This window comes from Acinonyx jubatus, chromosome A1 (genome assembly GCF_027475565.1).
Source record: "Acinonyx jubatus isolate Ajub_Pintada_27869175 chromosome A1, VMU_Ajub_asm_v1.0, whole genome shotgun sequence".
Taxonomy (NCBI): Eukaryota; Metazoa; Chordata; class Mammalia; order Carnivora; family Felidae; genus Acinonyx; species Acinonyx jubatus.
Window position 1 is genome coordinate 85,292,961 of NC_069380.1, and position 13,350 is coordinate 85,306,310.

The 13,350-nt window shown below is 35.3% G+C and overlaps 1 protein-coding gene across 1 annotated transcript; it reads left to right on the forward strand.

Moving 5' to 3' along the window:
- The first annotated feature begins 11,359 nt into the window (after positions 1–11,359).
- LOC106988435 (olfactory receptor 14A16-like) lies at positions 11,360–12,384 on the forward strand. The gene has a single exon (XM_015086882.2). It carries the CDS (start codon positions 11,401–11,403, stop codon positions 12,382–12,384), a length of 984 nt encoding a protein of 327 aa, XP_014942368.2. The 5' UTR covers positions 11,360–11,400.
- Positions 12,385–13,350: the final 966 nt, after the last annotated feature.

Sequence of the window (13,350 nt, forward strand, 5' to 3'; positions counted from 1 at the left end):
CAAATGTTTTTTCTGCATCTCTTGACAGGATCAATTGTTCTTATCTTTTCTTTTATTAGTATGATGTATTAAACTGATTGATTTGCAAATACTGAACCAGCTCTGCAGCCTGGGAATAAATCCCACTTGATCATGGTGAATAATTCTTTTTATATGCTGTTGAAAATGATTTGCTAGTATCTTTTAAATTTTTTTAACGTTTATTCATTTTTGAGAGACAGAGAGAGACAGAGCATGAGCAGGGAAGGGGAAGAGAGAGAGGGAGACACAGAATCCGAAGCAGGCTCCAGGCTCCAAGCCATCAGCACAGAGCCCAAGGCACAGCTCAAACTCACGATCCACGAGGTCATGACCTGAGCCAAAGTCGGACTCTCAACCGACTGAGCCACCCAGGCACCCCTGACTTGCTAGTATCTTGCTGAGAATTTTTGCATACAGGTTAATCAGGGATATAGGCCTATATTTCTCCTTTTTTTGTGGGATTTCTGTCTGGTTTTGGAATCAAGGTAATGCTGGCTTCATAGATTAAGTTTGGAAGATTTCCTTCCATTTCTATTTTTCAGAATGGTTTGAGAAAGATAGGTATTAACTCTGCTTTAAATGACTAGTAGAATTCCCCTGCAACTCTGGCCCAGGAGTCTTACTTGTTCAGAGATTTTTGATAACTAATTCAATTTTTTCACTGTTATGGGTCTGTTCAAATTTTCTATTTTTTCCCATTTGAGTTTTGATAGTGTGCGGATGTCTAGGCATTTGTCCATTTCTTCCATGTTTTCCAGTTTGTTGTCATAGAAATTTTCATAGTATTCTCTGATAATTGTTTTTATTTCTGAGAGATTGGTTGTGATAAATCCATTTTCATTTGTGATTTTATCTCTTGGGTCCTGTCTCTTTTCTTTTTGAGAAGTCTGTCTAGGGTGTTATCAATTTTTTTTTTACATATATATATTTTTAAATCAGCTCTTAGTTTCATCAATCTGTTCTGTTTTTTTTTTTATTTTATTATTCTATATTGTCTATTTCTTCTCTGATCTTTATTATTTCTTTTGTTCTTCTTGCATTGTGGTTTATTTGCTGTTCTTCTTCTAGTTCCTTTAGGTGTGATGTTAGATTTTGCATTTAGGATTGTTCTTGTTTCTTGAGATAGGCCTGTATTTCAGTGTATCTTTCTCTTAGTACCGCCTTTGCTGAATCCCAAAGGGTTTGTACTGTCATGTTTTCATTCTTACTTGTTTTCATATATATTTTTTTTAATTTTCTTTTTTAGTTGCCTGGTGAACTCATTCATTCTTTAGTAGGATGTTTTTCAACCCCCATTCCTTTGGACATTTTGTAAACTTTTTCCTCTGGTTGATTTTAAGATTCATAGCATTTTTTAATATGAAATTTATTGTCAAATTGGTTTTCCAGAGTGGCTACACCAATTTGCATTCCCACCAACTTGTAAGAGGGTTCCCGTTTCTCCACATCTTCTCCAGCATCTATAATCTCCTGATTTGTTCATTTTAGCCACTTTGACCAGCGTGAAATGATATTTTAGTGTGGTTTTGATTTGTATTTCCCTGATGATGAGGGACGTTGAACATCTTTTCATGTGCCTGTTGACCATCTGGATGTCTTCTTTAGACAAGTGTCTATTCATGTTTTGTGCCCATTTCTTCACTGGATTATTTGTTTTTTGGGTGTGGAGTTTGATGAGTTGTTTATAGATTTCAGATACTAATCTTTTATCCGATATGTCATGTACAAATATCTTCTCCTATTCCATCAGTTGACTTTTAGTGTTATTGATTTTTTTTTTTTTACTTTGAACTGCAGAAGCTTTTTATCTTGAAGTGGTCCCCATAGTTCATTTTTGCTTTTAATTCTCTTGCCTTTCGAGATGTGTCAAGTAAGGAATTGCTGTGGCTGAGGTCAGAAAGGTTTTTTCCTGCATTTTCCTCTAGGGTTTTGATGGTTTCCTGTCTCACATTCAGGTCCTTTACCCATTTTGAGTTTATTTTTGTGAATGGTGTAAGAAAGTTGTCTAGTTTCAATATTTTGCATGTTGCTATTCAGTTCTCCAACCACCATTTGTTAAAGAGACTGTTTTTTTTTCCCCCATTGGATATTCTTTCCTGCTTTGTCAAAGATTAGTTGGCCATACTTTTGTGGGCCTAGTTCTGGAGTCGCTATTCTATTCTATTGGTCTATGTGTCTGTTTTTATACCAATACCATGTTGTCTTGATGATTATGGCTTTGTAGTAGAGGCTGGGATTGTGATGCCTCCCGCTTTGGTCTTCTTCTTCAATATTAGTTTGGCAATTCGGAGTCTTTTGTGGTTCCATACAAATTTTAGGATTACTTGTTCTAGCTTTGAGAAGAATGCTGGTGCAATTTTGATTGGGATTGCATTGAATGTGTAGATTGCTTTGGGTAGTATTGTCATTTTAACAATATTTATTCTTCCAACCTATGAGCACAGAATGCTTTTTCCATTTCTTTGTATCTTCTTCAATTTCCTTCATAAGCTTTGTATAGTTTTCAGCATACAGATCTTTTACATCTTTGGTTAAGTTTACTCCTAATTATTTTATGCTTCTTGGTGCAATTGTGAAAGGGATCAGTTTCTTTGTCTTTCTGTTGCTTCATTATTAGTGTATAAGAATGCAATTGATTTCTTTACATTAATTGTATACCTGCGACTTTGCTGAATTCATGTATCAGTTCTAGCAGTCTTTTGGTGGAGTCTATCGGTCTTTCCATGTATAATCATGTCATCTGAAAAAAGTGAAAGGTTGACTTCATCTTTGCCAATTTTGATGCCTTTTATTTCATTTTGTTGTCTGATTGCTGATGGTAGAATTTCTAACACTATGTTAAACAACAGTGGCGAGAGAGTACATCCCTGTCATTTTCCTGATCTCAGGGAAAAGCTCTCAGTTTTTCCCCATTGAGGATATTAGCTGTGGGCTCTTCATAAATGGTTTTTATGATGTTTAAGTATGTCCCTTCTATCCCAACTTTCTCTAGGGTTTTTATTAAGAAAGGATGCTGAATTTTGTCAAATGCTTTTGTCAAATGCATCGATTGACAGGATCATATGGTTCTTATCTTTCCTTTTATAATTGTGGTGTATCACATTGATTGATTTGCGAATGTTGAACCAGCCCTGCATCACAGGAATGAATCCCACTTGATCATGGTGAATAATTCTTTTTGTATGCTGTTGAATTTGATTTTCTAGTATCTTGTTGAGAATTTTTGCATCCATATTCATCAGGGATATTGGCTTGCAGTTCTTTTTTTTTTGCTGGGTCTCTGTCTGTTTTAGGAATCAAAGTAACGCTGGCTTCATAGAATGAGTCTGGACGTTTTCCTTCCCCTTCTATTTTTTGGAATATGTTGAGAAGGATAGATTTTATCTCTGCTTTAAACGTCTGGTAGAATTCCCCTGGGAACCCAACCTGTCCTGGACTCTTATTTGTTGGGAGATTTTTGATAACTGATTCAGTTCCATAGCTGGTTTTGAGTCTATTCAACTTTTCTATTTCTTCCTGTTTGAATTTTGGAAGTGTGTAGGTGTTTAGGAATTTATCCATTTCTTCCAGGTTGTCCAGTTTGTTGGCATATAATTTTTCATAGTATTCACTGATAATTGTTTGTATCTCTGAGGGATTGGTTATAATAATTCCATTTTCATTCATGATTTTATCTCTGTGGGTCCTCTCCGTTTTCTTTTTGAGAAGCCTGGCTAGAGGTTTGTCAATTTTGTTTATTTTTTCAAAAAACCAACTCTTGCTTTCATTGATGTGCTCCACAGTTTTTTAGATTCTATATTGTTTACTCTGCCCTGATCTTTTTTATTTCTCTTCTTCTGCTGGGTTTAGGGTGTCTTTGCTGTTATGAATTTATTACCTCTAGGTGTGCTATTAGATTTTTATATTTGGGATTTTTCTCGTTCCTTGAGATAGGCCTCGATTGCAATATAGTTTCCTCTCAGTACTGCCTTCGCTGCATCCCAAAACTTTTGGATTGTTGTATTTTCATTTTCATTTTTTTCCATATGTATATATTTTTAATTTCTTCCCTAATTGCCTGGTTGACTCATTCATTTTTTAGTAGGGTGTTTTTTAACCTCCATGCTTTTGGAGGTTTTTCAGACTTCCTGTGGTTGATTTCAAGTTTCATAACATTGTGGTCTGAAAGTGTGCATGGTATGATCTCATTCTTTTATACTTATGAGGGGCTGTTTTGAGACCCAGTATGTGATTTATCTTGGAGAATGTTCCATGTGTACTCAAGAGGAAAGTATATTCTGTTGCTTTGGGATGCAGAGTTCTAAATATATCTGTCAAGTCCATCTGATCCAATGTGTCATTCAGGGCCCTTGTTTCCTTATTGATCCTGTGTCTCGATAATCTATCCACTGCTGTAAGTAGGGTACTAGGGTCCACTGCAATTACCACATTCTTATCAATAAGGTTGGTTATAGTTGTGATTAATTGTTTTATATATTTTGGGACTTCCGTATTCAGTGCATAGACATTTATAGTTGTTAGCTCTTCTTGATGGATAGACCTTGTAATTATTGTATAATGCCCTTCTTCATCTCCTGTTACAGCCTTTAAAGTCTAGTTTGTCTGATATAAGTATGGCTACTCCAGCTTTCTTTTGACTTCCATCAGCATGATAGTTCTCTATCCCCTCACTTTCAATATGAAGGTGTACTCATGTCTAAAATGAGTCTCTTGTAAACAGCAAATAGGTCTTGTTTTTTTTTTTAATCTATTCTGATACCCTATGTTTTTTGATTAGTCCATTTACATGCAGTGTTAGTATTGAAAGATATGGGTTTAGAGTGGTTGCATAATCTGTAGTTTTCATGCTTGTAGTTATGTCTCTGGTACTTTGTGGTTCTTACAACAGTACACTCACAGAGTCCCCCTTAGGATCTCTTGTAGGGCTGGTTTAGTGGTGATGAATTCCTTCAGTTTTTGTTTGGGGAAACCTTTATCTTTCTTTCTATTTTGAATGACAGACTTTGTGGATAAAGGATTCTTGGCTGCATATTTTTTCTGTTCATCACATTGAAGACTTCCTGCCATTCTTTTTGGGACTTCCAAGTTTTAGTAGATAGGTCTGCTACTACTCTTATGTGTCTGCCTTTGTAAGTTAGAGTCTGTTTATCCCTAGCTGCTTTCAGAATTTTCTCTTTATCCTGGTATTTTGCCAGATTCACTATATGTTGTGCAGATCAATTCAAGTTACATCTGAAGGTAGTTCTCTGTGCATCTTGGATTTTAATGCCTGTTTCCTTCTCCAGATCAGGGAAGTTCTCAGCTATAATTTCTTCAAGTACACTTTCAGCCCCTTTTCTCTCTCTTCTTCTTCTGGAATTCCTATGATAAGAATATTGTTCATTTGATTGCATCACTTATTTCTCTAATTTTCCCCTCATACTCCTGGATATTTTTATCTCTCTTTTTCTCACCTTCCTCTTTTTCTATAATTTTATCTTCTAATTCACCTATTCTCTCCTCTGTCTCTTCAATCCTTGCTATGGCCACCTCCATTTTATTTTGCATCTCATTTATAGCATTTTTAAGTTCCTCATGAATATTGTTTAGTCCTTTGATCTCTGTAACAATAGATTCTCTGCTGTCCTCTGTGCTTTTTTCAAGTCCAGCGATTTATCTTATGACTATTATTCTAAACTTTTGTTCTGTTATATTGCTTAAATCGTTTTTAATCAATTCGTTAACTGTCGCTACTTCCTGGAATTTCTTTTGAGTAGAATTCTTCTGTTTCGTCATTTTGGGTAGTCCCTGTGGTAGCTCCAAACTGCAAGGCACTTCCCTGTGCTGTCCATAGAAACTTGTGTTGGTGGGCAGGGCCATAGTCAGCCCCAATATATGCCCCCAGCTGAGGCTGGGGCCACAGTCAGACTGGTGTGTACCTTATCTTCCCCTCTCCCAGGGGCAGGCTTCACAATGGAGTGGTGTGGCTCCTGTTTTGGCTGCTTGCACACTGCCATGCTTGTGGTGCTGCTTTTATGGGATCTGGCCATGGGAGTATTTGACGGGGTCAATCAGCAAGGTGCACAGGGGCAGGAGGGGCAGGCTTAGCTAGCTTTGCCTTGCCTTCAGTAGTCCCTTGCGGGAGGGTCCTTGAAGCACCAGGAGGGAGGCAGGCCCAAGGGAGGGATGGATCCAGAGAAGCACAGTTTTGGGTGTTTGCATGGTACAATCAAGTTTGGTGACAGGAAATTTTTCACTTTGGATTTTTGGCTGGGGGATGGGAGAGGGAAATAGCTCTTGCCAGCACCTTTGTTACCCCACCGAGCTCTGTCCTACCATGGCTCAACAACTCTCCCTCCAGGCATCCTCTCGCCTTCCCTGCTCTCCAAGTGCAGAGCTCTGGACTTCTAATATTCCAGATGTTAAGTCCTGGTGACTGTCAGAATTCACACAGTCCAGACTCTCTGCTTTTGCAAGCCAGACTTTGGGGGCTCATTGATCACTTAGTTCTCTTATTCTCCCCTTAGAGTCTAGAATTTTTTTTATCTCTTTTTTCCTAAGCTTCATCTATTTCCATTTTACCTTCTATTTTACTTATTCTACCCTCTTACTTTTCTTTCCTTGCTTTCACTACTTCTAGTTTATTTTGAACCTCATTTACAACATTTTTTAATTCATCATTACTATTTTTTTAGTTCCTTGATCTGTGCAGCTATAGATTCTCTACTGTCTTCTATGCTTTTCTTCAAGTCCAGTGATTAATCTTATGACTGTTATTCTAAATTCTTACTTAATTATATTGTTTATATTTTTAAGTTTCATTTCTTTAGCTTTCGTTTCTTTAGCTTTCATTTCTTCCTGGAATTTCTTTCAGGAGAATTCTTCCATTTCATCATTTTGGCTAGTTTTCTGTACCTTATGTGTTTTAAAAACCTGCTATATGCCTTGCACCTGTGAGCTCTACTGTATTAAAGAGGGGTCAAACACTGTCTAGGGCCTGGCCCTTCAGGAGGTATTTTTTGGAATGTCTTACTTGCTCTCTATTGTTGTGACTTTGTTTTATATCCCTACTTGTAGTGATGTTTTGGAACCTCCAGCAGGTGTGCTTTGATTCGGTCATTGAAGTCACCCTGGGAAGAAAAACAAATAAACAAACCAAGAACAAAAAAAGCAGAAACATCAGCTACAAGTAAACAACAGTGTGGGGTCAGTGCTGATGGAAGAGGCATTATCCCATACAATGAGAAATAACAGAGACAGAGAGAAAGAAAACAAAAGAAAATTAGGCAGACAGAGCAACTATAAGGTTTAATCCAGAAAGAGAGAGAGAGAGAGAGAGAAATAAAGAAAGAGGTATAAAACAAGTATAAAGAGAATAGAGTAAGGAAGTCTGTTTAAGAAACCAACAATCAGAATAACCAGATTAGAAGAGGAAAGAAATATAAATATATATATATATTATATATATATTATATATAAATATTATATATATAATGTATAAATATAATAAGATATATAATAAGATATAATATAATATATATAATATATATATATATATAAAATAAGAATTATCCAAGAATTAAATCAGGGAATGCAAAACCGCTGGATGCTTTGGAACTGGTGGCAGTGCTGGTCTTGAGGAGGGGCTGTCTGGTTCTTCAGTGCCAATCCAGCTCCAGTAGATATGCAATTTCCAGGCATAGAGGGGCCTGGTTTGGTGTAGGTGGGTCCCACCTCCACTGTGGGTCTGCTGTCTGTCCCCTGAAGCCCCACCTTCCTGTGGATGGTGAGAAAAACGGCAATATCCCAGTCTCTCTTCCATGGACTGGGTGTCCCAAACCATTCTAATTGGCCATCCTCTCTCTACCACAGGCACAAATGAGGCTTTTTGCCACCCCACCCCCCACTCCACTGACTCCCATGCCTCCCTGGTGCTCAGCTGGGATTTAAACCCTGATATCTTAAGGGGCCCCACTCCATGTGCCCTGGTTCTGGGGAAATGCCGCTCGGCCCTGCCAGATATATAGTCTTTGGCTGGTGGGTGCAGGCACTCTTTGTCCTTTGAATTGTTATATACCTTATTCCCACAGCACTCCAGGGAAGGGATTACTTTCTCCAAGTGAGGACTATGCCTCAGAACTAGTTACTGAGCTGGGGGCTGGCTATCCTCCTCCCCAGGTGCAGGAACAGGGCAGCTGGCCCCATTCTGGAGAAAGCCCTGCAGTTAGAGATCGAATCTTTCTGAATCCTGGTCTGTGGTTTTTCTCAATTTCAGATACAGTCCTATGATTCCCCAGCATTCTTTCTCTTCCCTTTGTCTCTCCACAGCAAGTAGCTGTCTTGATGGAGTCCCATAAATATAAAAGGTTTTACCCTTTTTCTTCTTTTGTTGTTGTTGTTAAATCTTGGTCTGGATTTGCATATGACTTATCTTCAAGTGAGCTGGTTTTATCTTGAATGACTCAAAGTACTTTATTTTAACCCAAAGTTCAACAACTGCTTATAGTGTTCTTATACCTTTTCTAAATATTGTTAAATTATTTAATTGCATTTGCTAAGATTTTCTTTTTTACATCTCACAACATGTTTTACCATCTGGATCTGGAATTATTTAAACACAATAATATGTGTTTGCATTGCACTCAGTTTCATGAAATTTGTTTACATAACAGTCTATCAATTACTAAAACAAAATTATTAAACTTATTAATTCCAGCTAATGTATAAAAAATTATAAGTAAGCTAATGCCTAGTTGATTAAATTACCTTTTGTCTGTCTCACTGTCTATATGTGTAGGTTTTTTAAATGATATTTTACGATATTAATTAATATCACTCATTGAAACCATTTATTTGCTCTATAGAAGAAAATATGACTGGACAGTCCAACACAACAAATGAGAATATAACTGTGATTTCAAGAGGCTATTGAATAAAAATATATTTATAGTGTGAATGAGATAATGTAAACACACCAAGGAAAGTGTCAGGCTAATAGACACTTCTCTATAATGGCTCTTTGTGTGATTGGATATATATGCCTCTTCAGTGTCTTCTCACAAATTATGAAGACTCTTGATTGCATCACAGTATTTGAAGTTAATAATTAAAAAGGAAATTTTATCATGATACTTCATTTCCACATATCTTATTGTGCCAATGTGTGTCTCTTATGATTGTGAGAAACAGACTACATCAGTCCATTCCGACAAAAGTGGCAGCATTTCCCTTTGGAATACTCCAGAGTTCAAGCCACTGGGAGATGGACAGCAAATATAAAATCACCATTCTCATTGTGTTTAATCTTATTCACAACTGTATTTGCTAAAGCCAAGACAGCAAGAAGTAAAGTGCCTTTTAGGAAAGAACTTTCTCAATATTTGAAAATCAGAGCTACTGTTGTTGACTTAGAATAATCAGGAATAGTTTCATCAACAACTATAAACAAAGCCTGATGATTTCTTCCATCTTCTACAGAACGGATACTTTAGGGAGTTTTATTTTCTTTTATTCTGGTTATTGATTGTAATTTCAGTAAGAAAATAATAAACCTGTAAAAAGTTTCCTAAATTCTCTAGTGATACAAATTTCTTGGATTATTAAATGTTTATTTTAATATCTAGGTTTTCTAAGTGCAGACCAAACTTGTTCTGAAATATGAGTTCACACAACAAGGACACTTTGGACTTCAAAACATTTATGTAACTTCATTTTAATGCATAACAGAATGCTGATTTCACTGTAATCAATTAAAAACAATTAAAATACCAAGTAAATTTTTATTTCAGTCATAAGCAGAGAGTAATAAAAGAATTAAGTCGTGAAATGATAGATAAAAAAATGATGACTAGGTTGGCAAAACATTACCTCTAAAATGTAGTTAAAATTATTGGGATTATAGGCTACAGTATCAAAAATTAGCTTTCCTTATTTTTGATTTATGGAAACATTAGATTGCTTTAAATGATACATAATTATATATTATACAAGTATAGATTTGTAAAATAGTAGAGGTCAGTTGATTTCAGAAATTTACACTGAATCCGTTCACCCAACTTTTTGAAACAACTGCACTTTCTTCATCCATTTACACTATGTTCAAGTAATTGAATTCTTAATTGAATGAGTAAGAATTGGTAATTGTTGAGGCCGAAAGAGAAGTCATAGATATTGACACATAAGGGTTAAACTTATAAAACACATTGAAGTAAAATTACATAGACAGTAAATGATAGATGATATAAATGATAGATTATATATAATTATATAATATAAATATATAAAATATAAATATAAAATAATAAATATGCTTATATGATATTATATCTATGTATATGTATTTATATCTATCTGTTGATATCATCTATCATTTATGCAATTTATCTCTACCCATTTCAAGTCTTTTCTGTTAAAATATTGGCAGATTTTAAATCAAGTAGAAAAGTATACAGCATTTTTTACTTAATATAGGATTATTTTAAGTAAAATATTTGAAAAGAATTCATGTGTAAGCATCATGTCCATCAGAGAATTAGAAAAAGGATATTATTAGTTAAAATACAGGGAAAGGATATACAGACTTGTAAATAGAAGTTTAACTTACTTTGTATTTGTAACTTTGCAGCAGTGTAATAAAGTAAGATTGGATAAACACATATATGTATATCTATTTGTATCTATCAATCTATCTAGGCATATGGATTTCACAAATGCATAAAATGACCTTAATTTGTGAAAACTAGATAACTAAAAAAGTTTAAGTGTAACAAGGTATAATATATAGTAATCCAGATAACTAAAATAAATTCTGTATTATATTTAGTCACTTATAAACAGTAATCTAAAATATCAGAAGATAAAAGAAAGGATTAAAGTAATACAGAAAGAAAGTTTAAAGTAGAAAGAGGAATGCCTGTTGTTTCATGAAGTTACTTTGAATACAAGTACAGGAACAGTTAATTATCAAATTATTAATTCATTGAATTGGATAGAGGATGTGGCATGGAACCATTGGATACTTCATATTTATTCCCCCACTTTCTTTCATGTGTAAATTAAGACTTTTCTCTATAAGCATAGGTTGCATTTTGTTAATATTCAGTTGATATTCTTCTCTATAAGCACAGGTTGCATTTTGTCTGATAATCAGTTTGTACATATGTTCTCATAACATTATAACAGACACTTAGAGAAACAAAAACTTGATGAAACAAAGTACATACAAAATGTGGATTTATTGATGAGGAAAATGCATTTTTTAAAATTATTTCTGACTTTTTCTCACACACACCACATTTACTAATGTGATAAGAATTAACAGAGGGTTTTTTTTTTCTCTATTGAGGTGAAATAAATATACTTAGAATTCATGGCTGTTGTAACTATACCTTTTCCTTTTTAATGCAGAATGTTTCAACAAAAATGAACAATATTTCAGTGGCGACAGAATTTCTTATCTTGGGATTTTCAGGCCCATGGAGTCTTCAGTTCTTACAATGTGTGCTTTTTACAGTAATTTACCTGTTTGCCCTGAGGGGGAATGGCCTCATTATTACCATAACATCCTTGGACCCATGCCTGCACACACCCATGTATTTTTTTTTTTTAAAGAATCTGTCTCTGTTAGATATCTGTCTCATTTCAGCTGTTGTGCCCAAAACTGTTGCCAATTCCTTGACCCGCAGCAATTCTATCTCATTTTTTGGCTGTGTCACCCAGGTCTTCCTGGTGCCTTTTTCAGCAGGGGCAGAGCTGTTCCTCCTTACACTGATGTCTGTTGACCGTTATGCTGCCATTTGCCATCTACTGCACTATGAAGCCATCATGAACAGGGGCACGTGTGTGCAGACAGTGGCTCTGTCCTGGCTCACTAGTGGCTTTATATCTGTTATACATACAGCAGGAACCTTTTCCTTATCTTACTGTGGATTCAATGAAATTCAACAATTCTTTTGTGATATTCCCCAGTTGTTAGCTATTACTTGCTCAGAGAATATAACTGTAGAAATTGTACTCATTCTTGTTAATGCAGTCCTGGATGTCTTCTGCTTTATTTGCATCACATTCTCCTACATCTGCATCTTCTACACTGTCAGAAAGATACCATCCACGAAAAGGCAGTCAAAAACCTATTCCACTTGCCTTCCACATTTGGCAGTTGTTATACTTTTTCTCTCAACTGCTTTTATTGCTTACCTGAAACCTATTTTAGGGTGTACATCATTCACTGATCTTGTTCTATCTTCTTTCTATATTTTGTTACCCCCTTCCCTTAATCCTATCATCTACAGCCTAAGAAACAAGGCAATGAAGTCAGGTCTGGGAAAGCTGATCCCTAGAAGACTCTTGAGAAAGGAGAATGTCCTTAATTTTCTCCAAGAGTAGAGGTGTTTTCTTTTGAATATTTTTTGTAAATACAGGGTTAATCTAGCTAGTATGTTGCAAATTTGTACTTATCTCTGGAGTTACCTGGAACCATGGTGGTAATCCTTGACCAAATGGAGTTAAATATACTAACTAGTATCAGTGAGGATGCATTCAGGTCTGACATAACTTTGGAGCATTGCTAGAGAAAATGTAAACATTCTTAGTTTGTACCTGGTTTCTATTAGGCTGTTTTAATTTCTGTTTATTGAGTCAGATTATACATCTGGTTTTGGATACTTGACTGGAGAACCATAAAAGTTTTCTCCTTAAATTAGAGTGTGGATTCCCTGGTGTCCTGATTTATTATCCAGAGAGGAAGCATGTCTCACATTACTGAAAATGTTTCCCAGAAGCTGAGCCTCATTCTTCTGAATGTCCCTAATATTGCATTATACTTCTTTGCTTTTGCTACACTATACCATTTGCTGTAACAAATCTTTCCTGAATACAGATTGATACATTATTGTAATTCTTTGCTATCATATAAATCTACAAAACCAGAACAGAGGTAAATAAAACATTTACTTTTGCTTCACAAGTACATTTGTAAATATAAGTGAAGAATAAAATGGGAGCCCAGTTTTGCCTGGGAGATTTGTTTCTTCATAGATAACAGTTCTACACTCACATAAAGTTTTGCATTTACTATATTCCAGCATTTATATCAGTTCAATATTTTTGGGTGGTATAAAATATGGAAAGGTAAGAATTTATTTATACTTTAAATTGTAATTGTATTAATAGTTTCTGTATTTATTTTCCAAATTCCACTTTACACTTTAGTTCTTACCCAATATTATGAAAATGTTCTTAATTCTGTATTATACCTGATGAGTACCAAAAAATAAATTATATGAGATTCATTGATGTGTTTATTAGTATTCCTTTTGGCAAGGTCCATTCATTATTTGTCCCAGTGATTGC